This window comes from Thamnophis elegans, chromosome 3 (assembly GCF_009769535.1).
Source record: "Thamnophis elegans isolate rThaEle1 chromosome 3, rThaEle1.pri, whole genome shotgun sequence".
NCBI classification, from domain to species: Eukaryota; Metazoa; Chordata; class Lepidosauria; order Squamata; family Colubridae; genus Thamnophis; species Thamnophis elegans.
Window position 1 is genome coordinate 30,382,960 of NC_045543.1, and position 23,575 is coordinate 30,406,534.

Here is a 23,575-nt window from a genome sequence, read left to right on the forward strand (position 1 = left end):
CGCCCATGAGGCTGTGCCCGGCTGTTTGGGAGCCCGCTCGCAAGAGAACAGCCGCCCGGCAACCCCCCTCTTCAGCTGGGCACAGCGCTGCTCACCAACCTAGTGGTATCCCGAGGGACCAAACAACGTGATCACCTTTGCCTACCCCCAGCTTCCCGTGGCTTGGCACTTTTGGGATACTGCTAGGTTGGTGAGCGGCACTCTGCCTGGTTGGAGGTGAGGGGTTGTCCAGGAGGCTTATATGTGCGGGGGGGGGAGCTTATATTTTTGCCCACCAGAAAAATATGGCATGGCTGTATTATGAGGACATGTCGTATTTTGGGGGAAACACGGTATATTTTGGGTACTTGGCAACCATCTGTCATTTATGGTTGTTTGCCAAATCCCATGATCGTATGTCTGCAATTTATGTTTTTGCTAGAAACCAATATTTACTTTCAGTTTCTGGCCAAAAACATGCTACAATGAATACTGGGTTCACTTAATGACCACAGCATTCATTTTATGACCCCAATGTTTGCTTAATGAGTGCCCCAAAAAAGGTCATAACATTGGGCATGGTCACATGGTGATGCATTTTAAGTCTATCATGACTGATGATTAAAATTGTGGGCTCAATTATAGTCATGAATTGTTTATACCAGTGTTGGCAAACCTTTTATGCACCAAGTGCTGAAATGGGAGTGCGTATGTGTGTGCATACTGGAAACCGGAAGAGCATCCACCTGGTACACATGCACGTGCCGGGTGGCTGATCTTCCGCTTTCAGGTGCATGCATGTGCACTAGCCAGCTGGTCTTCCAGTTTCTGGAGCACATACATGTGTGAAGACCAGCTGGCCAGTGTATATGTGTGCACCAGAAACAGGAAGAGCAGCCGCCCACCACGTAAATGCACACTGGGAGGCTGCTCTTCCAGTTTCTTTTGCTCCCACATAGGTGAAGCCCTTCTGGCAGGCACACCAGAACCCGGAATAGCAACGGGTGATGGCTTGAATGCCCAGAGAAGTGGATCTGCGTGCCACTTCCAGCACATGTGCCATAGGCTCATCACGGATTTATACTGTACAAAGAAAGGTTGGAACATTAACAATGGGATTATTTCACAGTCCTCACCTTGGGAATGAAGAATCCTTTGAAAGTTATGTCCATGGTGGTTGCATGGGGCAAATTGGTTGGAACAATATCAGCAAACCTTTGAATTTCATGAATTACAGCATTGGTGTAAGGCATTTTGAATCGGTCTTCTGTCCTTGGCTGACGAACCCCAATCTCTTTTGCAATTTCTTCTTGGACCTTCCCTGGGAGAATAGAATCACATCAAGATGATACCATAATTTGAATTTTGCTTTAAATGAGAGTTTATGCAAAAATTCCAAGTAGAGTAGAGAAAGTCTAATTCATATTAGAGATCTGAAGATAACCGATTGTGATCTATGCTTGTAATCCCCATCCCATTTTTATCACTATACCTCTTATTTTATGAAATGCTTAGTGAAGTAGAAAAAATCAATTCAGGTAACATTATGATTGGAATATATCATTCTTAGCAAAAAGCTGTTTTGGTCTTATCTCATATTCAACAGTAATGGGAGGCGATAGGTGCATAACACATTGTGTGGCTGGTGCAATTCCCCAAAATTTCTGAAAGTATACAGTATGTGTGAACTCTTCACATAGCAACATCTTATATTCACTCTCACTTCATGTTAATTCATTCAAATATACAGTAATAGGAAGGGCAACTTATTCTTGCTTCTTATTCTCCCTCCCCTTATTATTTGTCAGATAATTATATATTTTTATTGAAATTCAATCAAAAGAAAACTGCTTACTTTGAACCTCTGGATACTTCATCATTAGGAGTATGGCCCAGCACAATGTGTTTGAGGTTGTATCCATGCCAGCACCAAATAGGTTATCCACAAGAGCTTTAAGATTATCATTATGGAAATAGCTATGTGTTGACTTCTTATTCTCCTGAAGAATGTAAAGAAAAGGAAATTCAGTGTATTTCTTTAATCTACATACCTGAAAGTTGTTACCATGGCCTCCAAATTTCCAGTGTCAGGATACTGTGAGAGTTGTAATTCACAAGAACTGGAGTGCACTGTTTTGCTCCGGCTCGAAGGAGGCTTTTGCAATGAGCCAAGGTGGCGCAGTGGTTAAATGCAGCACTGCAGGCTACTGCTAGATCAGCAGGTCAGCGGTTCAAATCTCACCGGCTCAGGGTTGACTCAGCCTTCCATCCTTCCGAGGTGGGTAAAATGAGGACCCAGATTGTTGGGGGCAATATGCTGACTCTCTGTAAACCGCTTAGAGAGGCCTGAAAGGCCTATGAAGCGGTATATAAGTCTACTGCTATTGCTATTGCTATTGCTTATTGATACTAAATCTTAGGAATATTATTTATAAATGGGGAAAAAGTTATCATTCTATTTACAGTGCTTATGAGCATGATTAACTCTAGACTGTAGATTTCTGCTTATATAAATCCTTATTAAAGAAACTAAAGCAAAATATAAGCATCCGGAATATGTCATGTATGTATCGCCTACAAATAATTTTTAACCTATGGCCATTCTTATGGCCATTCATTCCAGGAGCGTTTCAAGTTAAAATGATAGTAAACAAATGCTGGTTGTAACCAATTCTTGCAGTTCCAACCATCTGAGCGGTCCCACAATTACATGATCCGGCGTTGGTACTTGGTAACCATCTAGCACTTACTAAAGTTCAGTAGCTGTGATTATATGCCTGCCTTTTGCAATCTTCCTTGCTGTTTCCTCCATAAAGACAATGGGGAGCCAGCAGGGATTTTCTGGGGTAAGTCTCTCCACTTATGCACAGGGATTCCCATCACTAAGCAATCCGGTTGTGCTTCACAACCATCGCTCAGTAACAGAAATTCCAGGCTGAATTGCTTTCATAATTCAAGGATTATATGTATTGTGTTGCAAACTATAGTAGAGTGGCTTGCAAAGTAGACTTTAATTTAGCGATCACGTTTTTTGTCTTATCAAAAGGGCTTTAACCAAAATTTGAGGGGGGGAGGGAGGCCCATTTTCATGACCTTTAGAACCTAGTTCCAAACCAAAACCATGAGATAACCAATCAAATAAAGAGGTAGGGAGTAAAGAGAAAGAGAAAGAAAAATAAAAAGTTAATAAAGTAGAGAGTGATGGAAAGGATGGAAAACCCAGTTACAAAGTAGGAGATATAAGAAACATACCCAAGACTCATAAAGGACTCAAATGATATACACTAATGCTTCATTCTGAGGGAGCAAACAGAGTAAACTTGAAATATTAATACATGAAGGCAGATATGATATAGTTGCCATTACTGAAACTTGATGGGATGAAACTCATAACTGGAATGTACTGATGGAAAGATACATTCAAAAGAAACAGACCAAACAAAAGAGGAGGTGGAGTTTCATTATATATAAAAGATCACTACATCTCTACAGAAATACACAAAACCAAGGATGAAAACCTCCAAGAATCCATATGGGTCAATATAAAAAGGGGGGGGGAGGACACTGCTATAGATGTATACTACAGGCCACCTCACCAAGCAGAAGAAATAGATGAACTCTTTGCTAATCAATGAACATATGTATATAGGAAACCTACCATAGTAGTAATGGGAGACTTTAACTTATCTGATATCGAATGAAAGACAAACTCTGCAGCAAGTGGGAGATCAAACAGGTCCCTAACCAACTTAGCTGAGAACTTTGTCATCCAAAAGATAGAGAAAGGAGCTAGAGGAAAAACTATACTGGACCCAATTCTTGCTAATAGAGAAGTTATAGAGAGAGTTGAAGTTGCCGGAACTTTGGGTGAGAGTAATCATTTTATATTGGAACTCAATATAATGCAAACACAAGGAATAGAATACAATCTAACCAGTGTCTTAAATTTTAAAAGAGCTGATTTTAACAAACTGAAAGAGAACCCAAGAAAAATTCCATGGATTAAAATTCTAAAGGGAAAATCAACTCAAGGAGCATGTGAAACTCTGAAAAATATGATTAAAAAGTCCAGTCCAACACAATACCACTGAAAAATAAAAAGAAATTCAGGAAGAAACCAACATGGTTGCACAAAAATCCCTCTATAAACTGAAAGACAAAAAGGACAAATACAAAAAATGGAAAGAGGGACTCATAAATAAGGCAGAAAATCATCAGATAGCCAAAAATCTGCAAAAATGAACTGAGAAAAGCAAATGAATAAGCACTTGCAACAAAAGTGAAAGGTAATAAAAAAGGTTTCTTTCAACACATAAATAACAAGAAAAAAGTCAAGGAAACAGTCAATCCACTAGAGGGAGAAGATGCCAAGGAGGTAAATGGCAGTAGAGAGAAAGCAGAGCTGTTTAATTCATTTTTTGCATAAGTCTTCATAGAAAAAGAACCCATAGGCCAACGTCCCAAAAACATAACTGTAAAAGACAGACTAGAAATAAAAATTAAAATAAGCAAGAGAATGGTAAGAGAAGGCCTGTCTGACTTGATAAATATAAATCATTGGATGGATTACATCCTATAGTTCTGAAGGGGCTGGCAAATGTTATCTCAGAACCATTGTGCCATATCTTTTAAAATCCTGGTGTACTGGGAAACCACCAGAGGATTAGAAAAGAGCTGATGTGGTTCCCATCTTCAAAAAAGGAAAAGAACCAGGACCCAGGAAACTATAGACCAATCAGCCTTACATCAATACCTGGAAAGATACTAGAAAAAGTAATAAAAAACAGATCTGTGAATATCTAGAAACAAATAAAGTTATAATAAAACCAGCACAGGTTTAAAAACAGATCATACCAAACCGATCTTATTTCATTGTTTGAGAAAGTGACTAAATTAGTAGAACAGTGAAATACTGTGGACATAGTATTCTTAGACTTCAGCAAGGAATTGAAAAGAGTAGACCACAACCTAGTTGTTCTAAACTAGAAAATGTGAATTAGACTGCATTATCACCAGATGGATTTGTAACTGGCTAATAAACAATACTCAACAAGTAATTCTTAAAGGTGCTACATCTACATGGAGGGAAGTAAGCAATGTGGTACCATAAGGTTCTGTCTTAGGTCCAGTACTCTTCAATATCTTTATAAATGACTTAGATGAGTGAATAGAAGGAAGCTCATCAAATTTGCAGATGTCACTAAATTGTCAGGAATAGCCAACACCCCAGAAGACAAGCTTAGAATCCAAAAGACCTCGACAGACTTAAACAATGGGCCCTATCCAGCAACATAAAATTTAATGTGGAGAAAAGCAAGGTTTTACACCTAGGCAGGAAAAAACTAAAGATACAAGTACAGTTTATGTGAAACCTGGCTCAAAAACAGTAACTGTGAGAGGGGTCTTGGAGTCCTAGTGGACGATCACTGAAATATGTGCCAGCAGTGTGCAGCCACTGCCAAAAAAAACCTAATATAAACAGAAGCATAGAATCAAAAATATGAGAAGCATTAGTACCACCTTATAAATCCTTAGTAAGACTATACCTGTAATACTTCACCCTGTTTTGGTCACCACATTACAAAAAAAAAGATGTTCAGACCTTGGAAAAAGTACAAAGAAAAGCAACTAAGATGATTAAGGCCCTGGAGACAAAAACATGAAGAACGGTTGCAGGAATAGGGTACAGCCAGTCTAGAGAAAAGAAGGACTAGGAATGACGTGATAGCAGTATTCAAGTATTTGATGAGCTGCCACAAAGAAGAGGGGGTCAATTTATTTTTCAAATCACCAGAGGCCAGGACAAATAATCAAGCAGAAAAGCAGCCTGGAATTAAGGAGAAACTTCCTTACAATAAAAATAATTAACCAGTGGAACAGCTTGCCTTCAGAAATTTGGTGCTTATCACTGGAGGTTTTTAAAAAAAGGCTGGACAGTCACTTGTCTGAAATAATATAGTTTTTTTTTTGCTTGAGCAGGAGGTTGGACTAGAAGACCTCCAAGGTCCCTTTCAGCTCTATTCTGATTGATCCTAAATGTAGCAAAGCTGATTTTGGTTGTGTTTGTGGCATGCTGGCTAAAATATGTCCACAGTGGCAGGTTTTGTGTTCTATGGTTAGCAGGGAGCCCTAACACTCATAATCCTGCCACAAAGAATTATGTCAAGGTCTTGATTGACCAAAAAGATAATGAATACTAGGGTTAATGGGCTCATCTGTTTATGGTCAGGGCTAAAGAAGATTGTGATTTGTAATAATGAGAAACATATGGTAAAGACCATGAATTACTGAATGAATTGAAATTAAGAAAAATTAAAATATTTTCTCTTTTGGAATTTAAGAGAAAATGGGAAAGGAACTTGATCTAAATGAAGACAGCTTGATCTTGTAGATTGGCATTTATCAATGTATGCAGGGGAATTAAAATTAGGTTTAATTGCCACAGAAAGGGCAGAAATATATGTTAGAATACATGAAGTCAGGACATCCTTCTGCTGTGGCTGTGTATGGAAGTGCATAGGCCGAGTGATTGTTGCATGTTATGTTCCAGTGAACTTTCCCCACCTCTCTGCCATTTCTTCTCAATACATGCTTGGTCAATACTTTCTTTCATGAAGAGTGATTTAATTTTAACTCACATGAAGAAGAAAGACTTCAGGTTTCAGAGCTCACCTCTACTTTTCCATGGATTTCCTTAGACTGCAATTTCTAAAAAAAGGGAGAATGGCTTTCCTCTTCTCCTGCACTGATGAGTTTCTGGACCAATAGGAAGATCCCAACCCATATCACAATAATTAATATCCTAATGTTTAAAAATAAAGATAAAAGGGTTGCTTCCCAAGGACCCACCTGACCATCTCCCTACTGGAGTCATCCCTCCATAAGAGACAGTAGAAGTGGTACTACAGGTAATCCTCGACTTATGACCATAATTGGACATTGAGAAAAAATGTTGTTAAGCGAGACTCCCACACGACTGCTTCACTCGACGGCTACAAAAAACTAATGTTGCTTTTTACAGGGAAAAATTCCAGTCAGAGTTGTACAAGCAACATAATAGCTTTAGTAAATATGCGAGGAATAAAGACATGACATGAACAGTGAATCTGTTAGCCATTCACATATTCACTCCTTGCTTTCACTCCAGGAAATTGTGTTCCCTGACATTTCTAAAGGAAATTTTTCCCCCAGCTACAATTATTGTGGCACCAGCAAAAAAAAAAAAAAAAAAAAAAATTATTGTGGCACCAGCAAGAATATTTGTAAAACATAAGAAAGAAAGAAAAATCACCCATAATTTCTGTCATACATAAAGTGCTTTATTACCTGTTTCTGACGAACAAGAAATGCATCAATAAAAGTCCTCGGGTTATTTTCGTCAAACTCTTTGATATCTTTGAGGAATGTGGACTCTATGAAATCATGGTACTTTTTCCGGTTATTCATTACTGTCCTATGAGCACCCAGAAGGAATCCCAACTTGGGAAACACATTATACACCTGAAACAGTATAGAATAATAAGAGAGGCAGCATTATTAAGAGAGCTGAATACTATGAATATATTCTCTGGTAGATATCCCAAAGCACTTTTTATCAATTTGTTTCATAGTCTACAACACAGGTGTCAAACTCACGATATCATGTTGCCATTACATGACATATCACAACTTTTCTCCCCTTTATGGAACTGGAGTGGGCGTGGTCTGCATGTGACGCATTTGATCTACAGGCCACCAGTTTGACACCCCTGGTCTACAAAATCATCATCATTATCATCAGCTATGAAATATGTGGTGGCTAAAGAGATGATAAATCACTTTTTCTAATTAATTAAGATCCAAATATCACAAATTAAACGTTAATAAACTGTAGGAATGAACTTTTTCTTCATATAACCAATTGTGTTATATTTAAGTACAATGACAATAAAGATTATACTTATACTTATATGAAAAATTACATTACTAATAGACCTTAATAAACTGTAGGAATGAACTTTTTCTTCATATAACCAATTTCGTTATATTTAAGTACAATGACAATAAAGATTATACTTATACTTTATACATTACCAATATAGCAGGGCTTGTTGCAAGACGTATATTTTCTTCAACTAATTCCAGTATTCTTAGAAGTGTAGCATCTTCATATTCAAACCTCTTGCCAAGTAAAAAGAAAACTATGATATTGGCAGCTGCAGCTTTCAAAATTGTTGCTGGATCAAATGGCTTTCCTGGTTATGAGCAATAAATTAAAACAGAACTGTGAAAGAAGCCCAGAATTAAACCTGTTCTTCAACACCTTAAATATTGAGGATCAGATTGCTTATACATAGCATTTATCATAGAAACCAGCTTGCACTCTGCATAGAAGATAGCAGGAGAATGCTTGTTTCTGAACTAAAATTTACTGGCAGTAACACAAAGAATAATTCTGTAACCCATCCTTTTAAAACAGAAATAGTTACACATTAATGTAGTCAGTGATGGGATTCAAATAATTTAACAACCAGTTATTTGCCCTAATGACCAGCTGAGTAGGCATGGCTGGGTGGTCATGTGACTGGATGGGCATGGTCAATTTGGCATCACTCACATTGATGGGCAACTCGCCCGGCCTCTCTTCACCACATACGGCCCCACCTCGGCCCTCCTCTCCCAGCCACTCTTTGTCACACCTGGCCGCTCACCTCGCTGGACTAGGTAGTTTTCAAATAAAAAGAATGCTCGCCTTGTGCAAATAAATAACAAACATCTTGACTTCAGGTTTGATGCATCTTTTAAAGTATTACTGCTCATTCTAGTCTCCTTTCCTATTAGTAGGTCCATGTCAGATTGTAATTTGCTACAACCTCTCTTGTTTTTTGCATGATTCTATGGGAGATATTTCTGAAATGTTATCTGTGATGTTTGCAGCTTTACCAAGTTTGTTTCCTCCAACATTGTTTTTGTATGCAATTCTTATAAGTTATTTTGATATTCCTTCCTCCTTTTTAAACAAAGTAGTGGTTAAGGTGCTGGCCTAGAAACCAAGAGAGTTGAGTTCTAGTCTCATTTTAGGCTTGAAAAAATGGCTGAGTGACCAATCACTCTCTGCCAGCCCAAACCACTTCTTAGATTGTGGTGTGGGGAAACTAAGAGGAGGAAGTAATATTAGATAAGTTCACCGTGTTGAGTTCCTCATAAAGTAATAAAGACAGGATAAACATCTAACAAAATAAATAAATCATTTGTGAGAATGATGTCCTTCTAAAGGAGAAGGGGTGCTGATTGCCTTGTCACATGCCATACACTACTGCATTTATTTCATTTTTATCCACTTTATTTTTCTCTATTTTTTGGTTTATTCTTCAGTGATGGAATAGCCTGTGAAATTCTTACCTGTCTCACATGCCAGGTTTATGTGGGAAAACATCAGGGAAACACATCCATGTGACTGACAGGCAATGGCAGCAGAAATCACTAAGCAGCTACATTAAGACAGAAAGATGGAAGCACCAGTATGCACAAAGCAGAGGATCTCAGGGTGAAGAGAGCTGAGACATCCACCTTTCATCAAACTGGCATATTACGGAACTACAGAGAGGTAGGAGAGTCATCTATGCCCTTTTTATGTCTTCTTGCCATTGGAAATTGCACCGGATCTACAATACTGGTGTTCTTTTTAATGATCTTTCACTTTTAATCTAGAGAAGTGCTGACAGGATTTAAAAAGCAAATTCAACTATGCTCTTTTTTCCATTTAATCAATTTTTGCCAAACATCTCCCCAAATGACAATAAAATAGCGTTCACATCTCACAATAAAATGGCACAATAAAATAGCACTGTTCCAATGTTTGAGGGGCTTCTAAAAAATGAGAGGGTCAATCTATTTTCCAAAGTATCAAAAGGCACAAGAAACAATGGATGGAATCTAACCAAATGGAGGAGCAACCTAGGACTAAGGAGAAATTTCCTAAGGGTGAGACCAATCAACCAATGGAATAGCTTGCCTTGATAAGTTATGGGTGCTCCATCACTAGAGCCTTTAAAAAAGAGACGGGACAATTATTTTTCTGAAATTATACAGGGTCTTCTGCTCCAGCAGGGAGTTGGACTAGAAGACCTCTGAGGTCCCTTCCAACTCTATCATTCTATGTTCTCTATGTTCTAAATTGGGTGTTTCACAGCAGAAGCAATACAGGCCCTGAATCATCCTGTATCTTTTCCCCCAGAAAAACACAAGTAGTAGCCAATACTGTAGCAGGGCTTGGGGAACTCCAGGGAGTATCAGCTGATCACAGAACGGTTACTTAATACCCTTATAATGAAAATGTTTGTAATCTTCTCCTTCTTCCTGAAGGCAATAGTGATAGCAATAGCATTTAGACTTATATGCCGCTTCACAGTGCTTTTCTGTGGTTTACAGGATCAGCCAATCTGGGTCCTCATTTTACCGACCTTGGAAGAATGGAAGGCTGAATTAACCTTCAGCCTGGCGAGATTCAAACTGCCAAACATCTGGCAGCTGGCAGTCAGCAGAAATAGCCTACAATACTGCGTTCTAACTACTGTACCACCACAGCTCATAAGAGGTTAATTCTGTTATATACGGATGGACGTAGCTGGAATTGTCATGTCCCCATGGATTGTTTTGTCAAGGCATAGGAAAGTTAAACTGCTGTCATTGGTCGGCAGGCTTGCCGGAGCTGAATAAATGAAGAGCTCCAGCAGCCTGCCAGCAGATCACATTGCAACACATAGGGAAAATAAAGTGTTGAACGTTTCATGAGCCTGCCATCTCTTCTTTGCCCGTGGCCTTCTAACACTGGAGATGAAGGACAAAGGAATCTGACCACCCACCTCCTGGCATCCCTGGCTATCTTAGAGCAAGGACACCTTGTATCGGCCAGCATCAGGATGGCATCGCAGACATCCCCCTCACCAGCAATCTTCGACCCACACACGGAAGTCTGGCACATATATATGGGGAGATTTTGGATGTTCCTGGAAGCAAACAATTTCCAGGATTTGCCAGACAACTGCAAGCGCACCCTATTCCTCACCTACTATGGAACAAAGACCTACAAGATGCAAAGACACTCATCACCCCCGTAAATGTGGAATCCGTCTCCTGGACGACCCTGCAAAATGCCTTGGAGGACCACTACACCCCCATCTGCCACCCCCATAGTAAGCTGAAATGAATTCTACCACCAGCGCCAGTGCGTGGGGACTTTGTAGCCAGCCTTAGGGAAATCGCCACAAAATGTGAATTTATGAATCTGAAACAGATGATGAGGGCCAGATTATTCTGGGGATGAGAGACCAGACCTACAAAAGAAACTTTTGGTCCGTAGAGTGGTCACTTTCAAGGATGTGGTAGAGGAGGCGAGAGCTGCAGAGTCCTCAGACAACTTCACGGCAGATATCAGGAAGGCAAGTGGAGTCCATCTCACACAGAGGGAGCCTGACTGGGCCATGGAGTTTCCGGAGAATGAGAATGAGTGGGAAGATGGGGGTGGAATCCATTGCATCTACCTGGAGTGGCAACCAAACCCCAGGGACTATAATAATAAGCAGCTGCACTGTTCAGGCTGCATGGGATTTCATGTCCGCTCAGCTTGCCATTTTAATGAGACAGTCTGCCGCCGCTGCCAATGGAAGGGCCACATAGCCAAAGCTTGCAGAGCCACACAGCCCAAACTGTTCCAACCCAAGCTCAAAGGGAACCCGGGGAGATTGAGGCACCCCAAACCAGGCCAACAGAAAAATAAACACTGGGACGATCAAGATCCTGGGACTTGGCATCACGGGACTCAACCACATCTCCAGAACTGAACTAGACCAGCTGGTGGTGGTGGAATTCAGGGACATGTTCTATGGGGGGCTAGTTTAATATACGGGGAAACCCATTACATTTAACCTAGACCCCAGGGTAACCCCTATATAAGGTTCAAGCCCCAAAGAGTCCCTCTCACTCTACGGCTCAGGGTGGACAAGCAACTGGACAAACTCATTGCTAAAAGAATCCTGGTGCCGATTGACCATGCCGCCTGGGAGACCCTGATAGTCACCCCTGTGAAGCCTGATGGCTCTGTCCACTTATGCACTGATTACAAATGCACACTGAACGGAGCCCTTCAACAGAGTGCATATCTGGTGCCAGTAGTTCAGCATCTGCTCCATTCCCTGGGAAGGTATTCGCCAAGTTGGACTTAGCACAGGCATACCAACAGTTTCCCATGGATGATACCACAGAAGCCCAGATGATAGTAACACACAGGGGGGCTTTCAAATGCACAAGGCTACAATTTGGGGTCAGTGTTGCCCCGGGGCTATTTCAGAGTTTGATGGAATGCTTGTTGCAAGGAATTCCAGGGGTGGTGCCATATTTTGATGACGTCCTTATTTCAGGAAAATTCATGGCACAGCTCATGGACAGACTATGGCAGATATTGGACAGGTTCCAACAAAAAGGGCTTAAAGTCAACCAGGACAAGTGCAAGGTGGGAGTGGAGCAAATTGAGTTCTTGGGATATCTGATAGATGGGTCGGGCATCCATCCTACAGGTGCCAAAGTAAAAGCCATCAAGGAGGCCCCCACCCCAACCAACAAGAAAGAACTGCAGGCATTCCTGGGGCTGCTGAACTTTTATAGTATTTTTTTGAAACAGAAAGCAACTGTTGCTGAGCCCCTGCAGAAACTCCTGGGGAAGATGATGCCATTTGTCTTGGGACAGAGAGAGGATAAAACATTTCCCTCTATAAAAGAATTCCTATCATCAGACAGTGTCCTCATCCAATACCACCAGACCTTGTCACTGCTGATCACCTGCAATGCATCCCCCTTTGGAGTAGGAGTCATCCTCAGTCACTGCCTACCAGATGGATAGGAGGCTCCAATAGCATTCTATTCCAAAAAGCTGTCACCGGCGGAAAGGAATTATAGCCAAATTTTCAAGGAAGCTCTGGCTGCAATAGCAAGGATCAAACGTTTCCATGAGCATGTTTATGGAAGGAGTTTTGAGCTGATTACGAACCATAAACTGCTGCTGGGTCTCATTGCTGCTGACCAGCAGACCCCAACATACATGTCTCCCAGAATGATTCAATGGTCCAAGTTCCTGGCAGGGTATAATTACAAACTCACCCACCGGCCCAGGAAGAGCATAGCAATGCAGATGCACTCAGCCATTGCCCGTTACCAGAACTAGTTAAGGATCCAGCACCCACCTCCCAGATGATGCTCATCGATATCGACTCATCCAGCCCAGTCACATCAAATGACATCGCAGAACACACCCGAAGAGACAAGGTACTGCAAAAAGTTTTGAACTGGGTGTTGAGGGGGTGGCCACAAGAGAGACTGGGGGAGGAATTTAAAACCTTCCTAAAAAACAATCAGAATTGTCCACCCTCAAAGGATGCATACTATGGGGGGAAAGAATAATCATACCCCATAAGTTAAGGAAGCAGGTGCTGGAACCATTGCATACTGGCCATCCAGGAATTGTATGCACGAAAGTGTTAGCCCGAAGCTACATTTGGTTGCTGAACATGGATAAAGACATTGTGGAGTGGTTGGCAACCTGTCAACTTGCCAGGAAGCGTGACCAGAACTGCCGAGAACACAAGTGCAGAAATGGGAGGTGCCCAAGGGTCCATGGTCAAGGATCAACATAGACTTTGCAGGACCAGTGAGAGGCCAGGTTTTCCAGGTCATCGTCAATGCCTATTTCAAGTGACTAGAAGTGGTGACCATGCCATCCACCACTAAGGAGGCCACCATACAAGTGCTATGACGGCTGTTCACCACTCACGGACTACCGGATGTCTTAGTGTCGGACAATGGTTCCTAGCTGACCGCGAAAGCTATGGAATCATTCCTGGCAGAGCAGGGCATCTGGCATGCATTGATTGCTCCATTCAAGCCAGCCAGCCAGCAACAGACAAGCTCAGCAGATGGAAGCCCTCACCCGAATGGAGCCCAGCAACTGGCAGGAAAAATTGACCAGTTCCTACTAGCCCAGTACATCGCACCCAGTGTGACCACACACAAGAACCCAGCTGAGCTGTTGACAGGCCAGAGGCTGATGTCCCAGTTGGACCGGCTGCACCCAGATTACCATCTGGAAACACCCCTGGAACCAGCCAAGTCAACCAGGGCACTCAGCATTAATGACCTTATTTTCACACACAACTAGGCCAGGTACCCAATCTGGGTAAGGGCCAGGGCCATCACCGGCCCTAAATCATACCAGGTGGAACTGGATTCTGGCAGATCTGGAGAAGGCACATCAACCAGCTCAGACACCAGTTGAGAGACATCGAATTAAGGCACTAAGACAACTGGTCTACCCCTGCTGCCAAGAGGCTCGATGTTGAATAACCAGAGTCTTTGCCCCACAGACCATACACAATTGTCTACCGGGAGCACCACAGCCAGGAGCCAGCCCTCGCTAGCAACAAGCCAGGCAACCTGTTCTCAATGCCGATGCCAGAGCACAAGGCCTTATCTGTAGTTGCCAGCATCCAGCGACACGGCGCAAGGAGTTCCAGCAGGTTCCGTTCCAGGAAGCTGGAGAGACAACAACCTTAACTGCATTGGCTGGGGACCCACCAACAACTGAACTGCGCAGGCCCAGTAGAGACTTGAAACATCCCACCTGCTTGTGTGACTACGTTACTTACACCGGCAGGGATTGGACAATATGCCAACTAAGGGGGGGGAGGGGTGTTACATATGGATGTAGATAGCTGGAATTTGCATGTCCCTGCATATTGGTTTGCCAAGCCATGGGAAATTTAAACTGCTGTCATTGGTCGGCAGGCTTGCTGAATAAATGGAGAACTCTGGCACCCTGCCAGCAAATCGCATTGGAATAAATAGGGAAAATAAAGTGCTGAACCTTTCGTGAGCCTGCTGCCTCTCATTTGCCCGTGATCATCTAACAAATCCCACCCCTAGATGGCCATTGATGGGTTTCCTGGGTATTTCCCTGCCCTAATCCTGTCAGTTTATTCTGTCAGTGAATAAAATTGAAGGTGTGTGACAGTTTCATTTCTGCTATTTTGTTATCACAACTAAGTTTTGCCTGTTAAGTGGTTCTTGACTGTCTGCCCGGAGCTATTATTTAATTGGGGGGCGGACCACTTTTGCACTTTATTTTCACTGAACTGCACAAAAAGTAGCTACTGGTTCGGCTAAACTGGTGCAAACTGGCTGTATCCCATTGTAATACTAGAGCTATGTATCTTTTGGAGTGAGAAGCAGTTACATTTCTGATGACAGGTAAAATGGAGCAGCAGCATTCTAGTCCCTGTGTTCAATGTGGAAGTAGAAGAACAGACCATGTTGCTGGCAGCATGAAAAATAAAATGAGTAACACAAAAACTTTTAGATTAACAAATACATCTAAGGCTTCAGAGAACACAGTTCCTCTCTCTATAGTCAAGAGCAGAGCCTCAGCTATTCACATCAGAGAAGAAGCTGTGACACTTTTATCTACAAGATGTTTCTGCAGTTATTCAGAATGAATGCATTCCTTGCAAAGTGTTAAAAGTTTTTAAGGATATAACTCTCCAACCATGATTTCAGGACTGAGTTAACAGAGAGTCATATCATCTAGGTCAGAGAGTGTCAATAGAGCTAATAGACACAAGACTTATAAAAGGATGTACAGGCATTTTTATATTTAAACTTTGAAATATTTCTCGGAGGATTTTGCATCCACTATTTTGTCTCTCTTTCTTAATAAAATTTATACAGTGCATGGGCATTGCCATAATAATTTCAATAAATACAAATAAGGGTTTTGATAACTTTTATGGACCATAATCATTCTTCATATTTTGAAATGTAGCATGTCTGATCACAAGCAGGAATTTAGATATGGTAATAAATGCATATTATACTCCAGGGAATAAAGTTAATAAAACTCTGAGCTGTGGATATAAGGGGAAATTGTGCAACAATCTTCATATGATATTGTGATGATAAAGAGAATTTTACATGACAGGAATGCATGGTTGGGAATCAATGAGAGATACAGAAAAAGTGATTGGATCATTTGTAGAATATATATGAATGGTATTGGTTTATTGTTTAGGTTTTTTAAAAACTTATTAACTGATTCCAGTTAATTGGATAATATGAATATCACTGACTCAATGCCTAGAGGTGTAGTAAACTTAATTCTTAACACATTTTCATGTACAGAAATAATGCTCATATTGGAAACTGCATCATTCTGTACTCTTCAATAGCTAATTTAGTAGAGCAAATTATAGTAAAACCTCACAAATAACAGTTCTTGGCGTATTTTTCTGAAAAGGTTCCTCTAGATGCTGAAAGATACAATGGTAAATTAGCAGGAAGAAATATCAACTCACCTTCATAAATCTCAAATGCCTTTGTCAAGATACTGCACTCTTCACTGATTTTGTCTTCAACAATCTTCTTGCCCATTCCATAATCCCGTAATGCAGAGATTGAAAACTGCCGGATCTGTCTCCAGTTCTCACCATGAGAAAAACTAATGCCTGAAGTGGAGTGGTAAAGATAAGAAGAAAAATTAGAAATGAGAGGTTAATTTGAAGATTTTGGCAGGAAAATTCCACCATTATAAAACATACGTTTTATAATCTACCATAGTTAGAGTATCAAAAATGAAGGAAAAGTTTGTTTGGAGGTTCTAACAGGGAGTGCATCTATCATATACCCTTGACTGAAGATCAGTACACTCTTCTATCTGAGATGGTCATCTTCTTCCACTGAGTGTGTGGCTTTGAGAAGGATGCACCTGGAATAGTTAGGAAGGAAGTGGACACCTGCCTAGCCAGACAAATCAACCCTGGTTATCAATAGGGTGATAGATGTCGCAGCCACATTGACCTCACATCTAGCAACTAGATCAGCAAAATCCATTTATAAGAAGTGAACTATGAAAACATTTGTGTAATAATTTTAATGCCATTACAGATGTAAAACTTGACTATAGACTTAGGTAATAACCTAAGTAAAAAAGTAAAAAAAATTATGTTACACCCCTTTTAGGCGGCCTGCATGGGTTGTCGGTTGTTTTCCGGGTGCAATTCAAGGTACTAATTATGACCTTTAAAGGGATCCATGGCTTAGGCCCAGGGTATCTGCGAGACCACCTACTGCCACCAGTAGCCTCCCACTGCCCAGTGTGATCCCACAGAGTTGGCCTCCCCAGGGTGCCATCGGCCAGACAGTGTCGGCTAGCGACCCCCAGGGGGAGAGCCTTCTCTGTGTGAGCGCCTTCCTTCTGGAATGAGCTGTCCCTGGAGCTTCAGATAATCCCGGACCTCCAGTCCTTCCGACGCGCCCTAAAAAGTTGGCTTTTCCAGCAAGCCGGCCTGGCCTGAACAGAATAAAATAAATGATGAATTTAATTGTTAATTTTAATCTAATTTTTAAAATTGTATTGTTAATATTAATTGGGTTTGTTTTGGGTTATTTTATTTAATTTCCTTTTTAACTTTTGTAATAGGTGTTTTTTTTAATGTTGTACACCGCCCTGAGTCCTTTGGGAGAAGGGCAATATATAAGTCCAATAAACAAGCAAACAAATAAACAAACAAACAAGTAATGGAAACAAAGTTAGTGTGGGCTAAAAACTTTGGTTATTCTATAGAATTGGATAAATGGCAAAAGTTGTGGGATTGAAATTATAAATTAACAATGTGTACTGAATTCAAAGAAAATGTATATAAAATGTTTTACAGATTGCACTTCCCACTAGCAAGACTAGCCAATATGTTTAAAGATATGTCAGCTAAATGTTGGAAGTGTAATCAGACTCCAGGCTCGTACTACCACTTGTGGTGGATGTGCTGAAAAGCAAAAACATACTGGACAAAAATACATACTTGGATAGAAAAAAATGATAAAGGAACATATAGATTTAAAACCAGAAATATTTCTGTTCTGTATCATACCAGAAAAATATAATAAATAAATATATATTTAACATTACAGCGGCCAGAATTGTTTTTGCACAACATTGAAAAGGTGTGGAAATCCCTACAGAAGAGAAGATAAATTTTAAAAATGCCAGAATGTGCAGAAATGGATAGATTAACACTTGAAATTAAAGAGATGGAAGATAACGGAATATTTTGAAACATGGGATTTGTTTTATCAATGGTTAAATAACAATAACAAAAGTTAGAACATTTAAAGTTATAAGAGAAGGATTAATTTTACCATAAGGGTTTATTATGATATGTTTATTATTAATATGATTTAATGTTAACAATTAAGTATTAATATTATGTTGAGAAACTATTGTTATTATATGATCACTACTAATGAACATTATGATGATGATGAAGACGATGACGACGATGGCTATTGCTCACATTAACTATAACCAGACAACACATTGTTTATATAGTCATTGACACTATTGCTCTTAAAAAATATTTTAAAATAAAATGAAGGAAAAGCAAACATTTATTTACTTTAGCATAGCCAATGCCATAGGTATTGGTTGATACCAATACCAATTGATACCAATTGGTTGATCAATTGGTTGCTTAAGTGTGAATGTTAGCAAGAGAAGGTTTAAAGTATAAGCTGCCTATGATGAATAATGATTGCAGTCCAGCATGTAAAATATCCTGGTGTCTCTTGCAAAGAGAAGTAGTAGGAGATCATCTAAATGAGGCTCTGGAGAACAGCCCCCATTTCTTTCCTTAGACATTGGACCAGCCAATTCCAACACTACAAAGATCGAACATCACTGGTTGCTGCCATGTCATTTAGGTAAAGTTCTCTGGTGCAGCAACACCAGCATTACTGTTACTCCGGTGAACAGAAATGTTGGTGCAAGTGTGTGTATTGGTTGAAAAATGTTTCTTTTTACTACATTTGCTATTATTACATTAGCAAATAGCCATTATCTGCGGCAGTTGCTAAATGAGAATCACATATAGATAATATTGATTAGATTTTTGCAAGGATTGTCAACTACAATCCAGAATGAAATAATTTACCAAAGCCCTTTGCATAATCCTCAAAAATGGGGACGATGGGCCTCTCTGCAAATGCCTTTGCCTGGTTCACCAAAGCCTCTTTGACCGTCTCATAGCCAGTCAGCACCACCATTTCCTGGGATCCCATTTGAAGACGGAAAACGGGACCATATTCTTTTGACAACTGGAATTCAGCAAATGAAAAATGAGAGACAATTTTGATCAACAATTAAACTCACATAAGGACAATTCTGTTAAAAAATCATGTCTCACAAATCCAAAATTGAAGTATTTTTTTCTTTTTTTATGCTATAAGTTATAGCATAATAATATAGTATAGTATATATACCCGTGATGGCGAACTTATGGCACGTGTGCCACAGGTGGCACGCGGAGGCCTCTCTGCCGGCATGTGAGCCTCAGCTGAGCTCCACCAAGCATGCACCGCCTACCAGCTGATTTTCAGGTATCAAGCCATTGATATACATCCAACAGGAACAGGAAGTGCTTCACAGGAGGAGATAGAGGTAAATCGTAGAGAGGTAGGAAATGCATCACTGAACAATGGAGATGAATGCTAGCAAGGAATAAAGCTTGCGACATAACTCCTTTAACAGTGTAGGCATGCACTGAGGGGGGAGTGCGGGGTTGTGGAGAGTTCCCCGGACCTCATTTTTGGTCCCAGGAGGCTTCAGGGGGGCCTGCTATGCCCAAACTGGGGCATGGAGGGGTCGCACATGCGCAGGGGTGGCAGGGTGCAGGTACATGTTGTCATGCTCATGCATGCGCTTTTGGCATGCAAGCACAAAAAGGTTAGCCATCACTGGTACACAAACACACACTACACTACACTACACACACACACACAAACACGGCATTGCAGTGTGGTTAAAACACTTGAAAAAAGCTTACCAAATTTTTTATTACACCTTTAACAAAAATACAAATATTATTGCCCATTGGATACTCATGACAAAAGTTCACCAAGGTTTTTGTAAATTTTAGATGAATCAGCTGTGCAGGACTGATTTGAAGATACAGCCACAAAAAATCGGCTTTTATACCTTTTATTGTGGGAGAACATTTTCAATAATAATAATTTCAATGTTTTTATTTCTATTCCTTCATATGCAGCACCATTCTTGATCCATCATACGCAACACTGCCTAAAAACTATAGATTAACTCATTTCTAATTTTTATTACAAATATTTCACATTCTTTTGTAAAAACTTTAGAATTTCATAGCAGAAATCTAGAATAAATCCCTGGAAGTGGGAAACATTTCCAATCATATAATGCTTTAGCTAAAGGTAAAGGTTCCACTCATACATATGTGCTAGTCATTCCTGGCTCTAGGGGGTGGTGCTCATCTCCATTTCAAAGCCGACCAGTCAGATTTGTCCAAAGCCGTCTCCGTGATCATGTGGCCAGGATGACTAAATGGCGAAGGCACACGGAATGCTGTTACCCTCCCACCAAAGGTAGTCCCTATTTTTCTACTTGCATTTTTATATGTTCTCGAACTGCTAGGTTGGCAGAACCTGGGACAAGTAACGGGAGCTTACACAGCACTAGGGATTCGAACCGCTGAACTGCTCACCTTTCTGATCGACAAGCTCAGTGTCTTAGCCACTGAGCCATCATGTCCCTTTTAATGTTTTAAATTCTGTTATATTTAAAGTAAATGTAATGTAAGTAAGATTCAAAATTAAGTTTTTCATTCAGCATTTTGGAAAAATACTCTGGAGCAGATAATATGGAAGAAAGCTTTAAACATGGGCCATTTTGCTAAAAAATATATCTTCTTAAAATATGTTAGAAACTCTTTTAGTACATGTAAAGAATTTTTACATTTTCCTTTCCATCAGGGATGTCAAACTCCAGGCCCACGGGCAGAATGCGTCAGGTGGTGGCCATGCCCACACCTAGTTTAGCAAAGGGGAAAAAAGTCCCAATGATGCTGCTGTGATGATGTGATTTTGGCACCCCTGCTCTACATAGTCATAGGCAATTTTAACAATCCGTTCAAGAGTCAGATAAACAATTAGAAAAATGTATATCCTATTAACAAAGATTTTTGCTTGTATAATCCTTGTGCATATATAAACAAATGCAACATCAAGTTAATGTCATTTTTATACATTTTCAAAGAATCCTTAGAACCAACCGGGAGCATAGCAATCTTTTTCTAGTTAACTGGATAACCTGATAAATTGCTAAACTTTTATATCAGCATCAATACACTTTGGCAAAGAACATTCATAGTTGTTAATCATAAGGTTTACCTTTATCATTGTCTTAAAAGGCCTCTTGAAATCCATTATGTGCAGATTTCCCAAAATAGGTATGGGCCTGGGTCCAGGTGGAAGGTTTTGGGAGCTGTTACTCTGGGAACTACCCATTTTGAAAAGGAATAAAGCTGTTAGAATGAATACCAATAATAATAAAAGAAGTCCAGTCCAAGCCATTTCCTTTCAGAAGAGGTTTTCAGCAACAATTGGAATGAAATCTGCAAACAGAAATGATACAAACATGTATTACAAACTATTGCACTAAGCAGAAACTCAGCTAGCGTTTCTACTGAATCCTCATACTGCCCCTTACACTAAATCACTTGCCTTTATATTCTATCTTCTCCCTAGGAATTTGATTTATATTTAGTTGTTTATCATTCACTCTCTTACTCCGTGGGCAGTACTTAATGAAGGCATTGCAAAACAGATTTAAACTTATTTGAACTGCACAGCAATCCATTATTGGGAACACTGGAATGTACATTGGATTATGAAATCCTCTAGCTTATTAACATTTCAGATAAGGAATCAAGCAAATGGAACCATTTAGTCCACGGTTGTCAAACATGTGGTGTCACATTTGTCAGTGTTCCATCTACCTGCTCAACCCGAATGGGGCAGGCTAGAAGTCTTGTGCGTATGCCTAGTTGCTTGACAATTGACATGCTGATTAAGCACCAAGTTCAACCCGTGTCCACGGCTGCTTCAACTTTAAGGTGACCAGATTTTCAGATTGGTAAAGAGGGACACCATTGACTGGGGGGGGGGGGGGGGCTTGATTAAAAATTTTATATTTTTGTTCAGGGGGGAGGGGCTTGCCGTCGCCGGTAGCTCAACGGAGCTACCCTCAGAGTTCTGGTTCGTATATCTCTTTAGATCTATAGATATCTCTTTTTTCAGGCAAGAAAGAAGCAGGGAGGGACTCAGTCGTTAGAATCCTCTTTGTAGTTCACAGCTCTTTTTTTTTTTGGCTGTGAACGGAGAAGAAGGTTCAACAAAAGCTGAGTCATTCACTCCGGCCAGATCTTCTCAGCTGTCTTTTTTCAGCTCAAGGCAAGTTACCCCCCCCCCCTCAGGACAAATTTTTGAAACTAAGTTATTTAAAATCAATCCGAGCAGTGACCATTCCTGAGAACCCTTTTTTTATTATTATTATTATTCAAAATACCAGCTTCAATTTTATAAAAAACTCCTTTGTTTAATTGTTTTTTAAAATGGCGATTTTATAGCTTCCGCATTTGTTATACGATATATTTCCACCTTCCTGGCACAGAATCAAGGGAATAACTTCTCACAAATTAATTAGCCCTGTTTCCTTGAAGACTTCTTTTTATCAATTGCCAAAAGTTTATTGAAAGTATCTTATCTTAAACCAACGTGAGCAGAGACTCTGTTTGTTTCCTTTTTATAATGGCTCTGAAATCAAAGCAGCCCAGACGTTTTTTTAACAACACATCCCAAGTAATTGCTACAAAGCCGCAGCTCTTGCCTTCTACGCCCTCTACTGGAGATTTGTTAACGAAAGAATTTCTTTTTGAAACTCTTAAAGAATTTAGAGAGGAATGAAGCAACTTATTTCGGACTTATGTGACAAGCTTGATGCCAAGATTGCTCAAACAAAGGAGGATATGATAGGAGTCATAACTGTAATGACAGATTATATTGCTGGAATGGAAGATAAGCTGGAACTCTTGGAGGAAGCTAATTCTAACCTGACATCTAAAATTGAAGTGTTGCAACAGGAAGTTGAAAATGAAGAAAAACAACTTGTTATGACAAATTATAAAAAGACGGCGCTTGCAATAAGAGTTAGGGGATTGCGTGAAAATGAACAGGAGAATTTGAAACAGACTTTTTCTGAGGCTTTCAGTCATTTGGTGGGAAGTCCGGGACTCAACTTTGATTGGCAGATCCAAAAAATTTACTGCCATAATTCGTGGGCGGCAAAACAGAGACAGCTTCCGAGAGATATAATTATATATTTTGCTACAAGAGAATCCAGAAATGCGATATTACAAGAGTTTTATAATAACAGGCTGCGAATTGATGGACAGGACTTGATCGTTTTCAAAGAAATACCACCTCAAATGTTAAGAGCCAGGAGAGACTATGTTTTTCTAACTAAAGAACTCAGAAATTGTCGGATACAGTACAGATGGGATGTGCCATTTGGTATTATAGTTACATTTGATGACCAAAAATATCGTCTCAACTCTGTTTGGGAAGCCCAAGATTTTTATTATAAGATCCTAAAGGCGGGACATCCTGAATCACCCGGACTTGGAGAAAGACAAGGAGAAGTAGAAGAGAAACA

General features: G+C 40.2%; 1 protein-coding gene across 1 annotated transcript in view; it reads right to left on the minus strand.

Moving 5' to 3' along the window:
- Window positions 1-23,575, minus strand: part of LOC116505681 (cytochrome P450 2K6-like) — a 31,577-nt gene that overhangs the window by 6,197 nt on the left and 1,805 nt on the right. Inside the window, exons 2-8 of the mRNA XM_032213030.1 lie at window positions 21,253-21,476; window positions 18,987-19,149; window positions 16,356-16,505; window positions 8,053-8,213; window positions 7,306-7,479; window positions 1,835-1,979; window positions 1,116-1,300 (exon numbers count right to left, since the gene is read on the minus strand). Coding sequence (XP_032068921.1) covers window positions 1,116-1,300; window positions 1,835-1,979; window positions 7,306-7,479; window positions 8,053-8,213; window positions 16,356-16,505; window positions 18,987-19,149; window positions 21,253-21,435 — 1,161 coding nt within the window. The 5' untranslated portion in view covers window positions 21,436-21,476. The remainder of the gene's footprint in view (window positions 1-1,115; window positions 1,301-1,834; window positions 1,980-7,305; window positions 7,480-8,052; window positions 8,214-16,355; window positions 16,506-18,986; window positions 19,150-21,252; window positions 21,477-23,575) is intronic.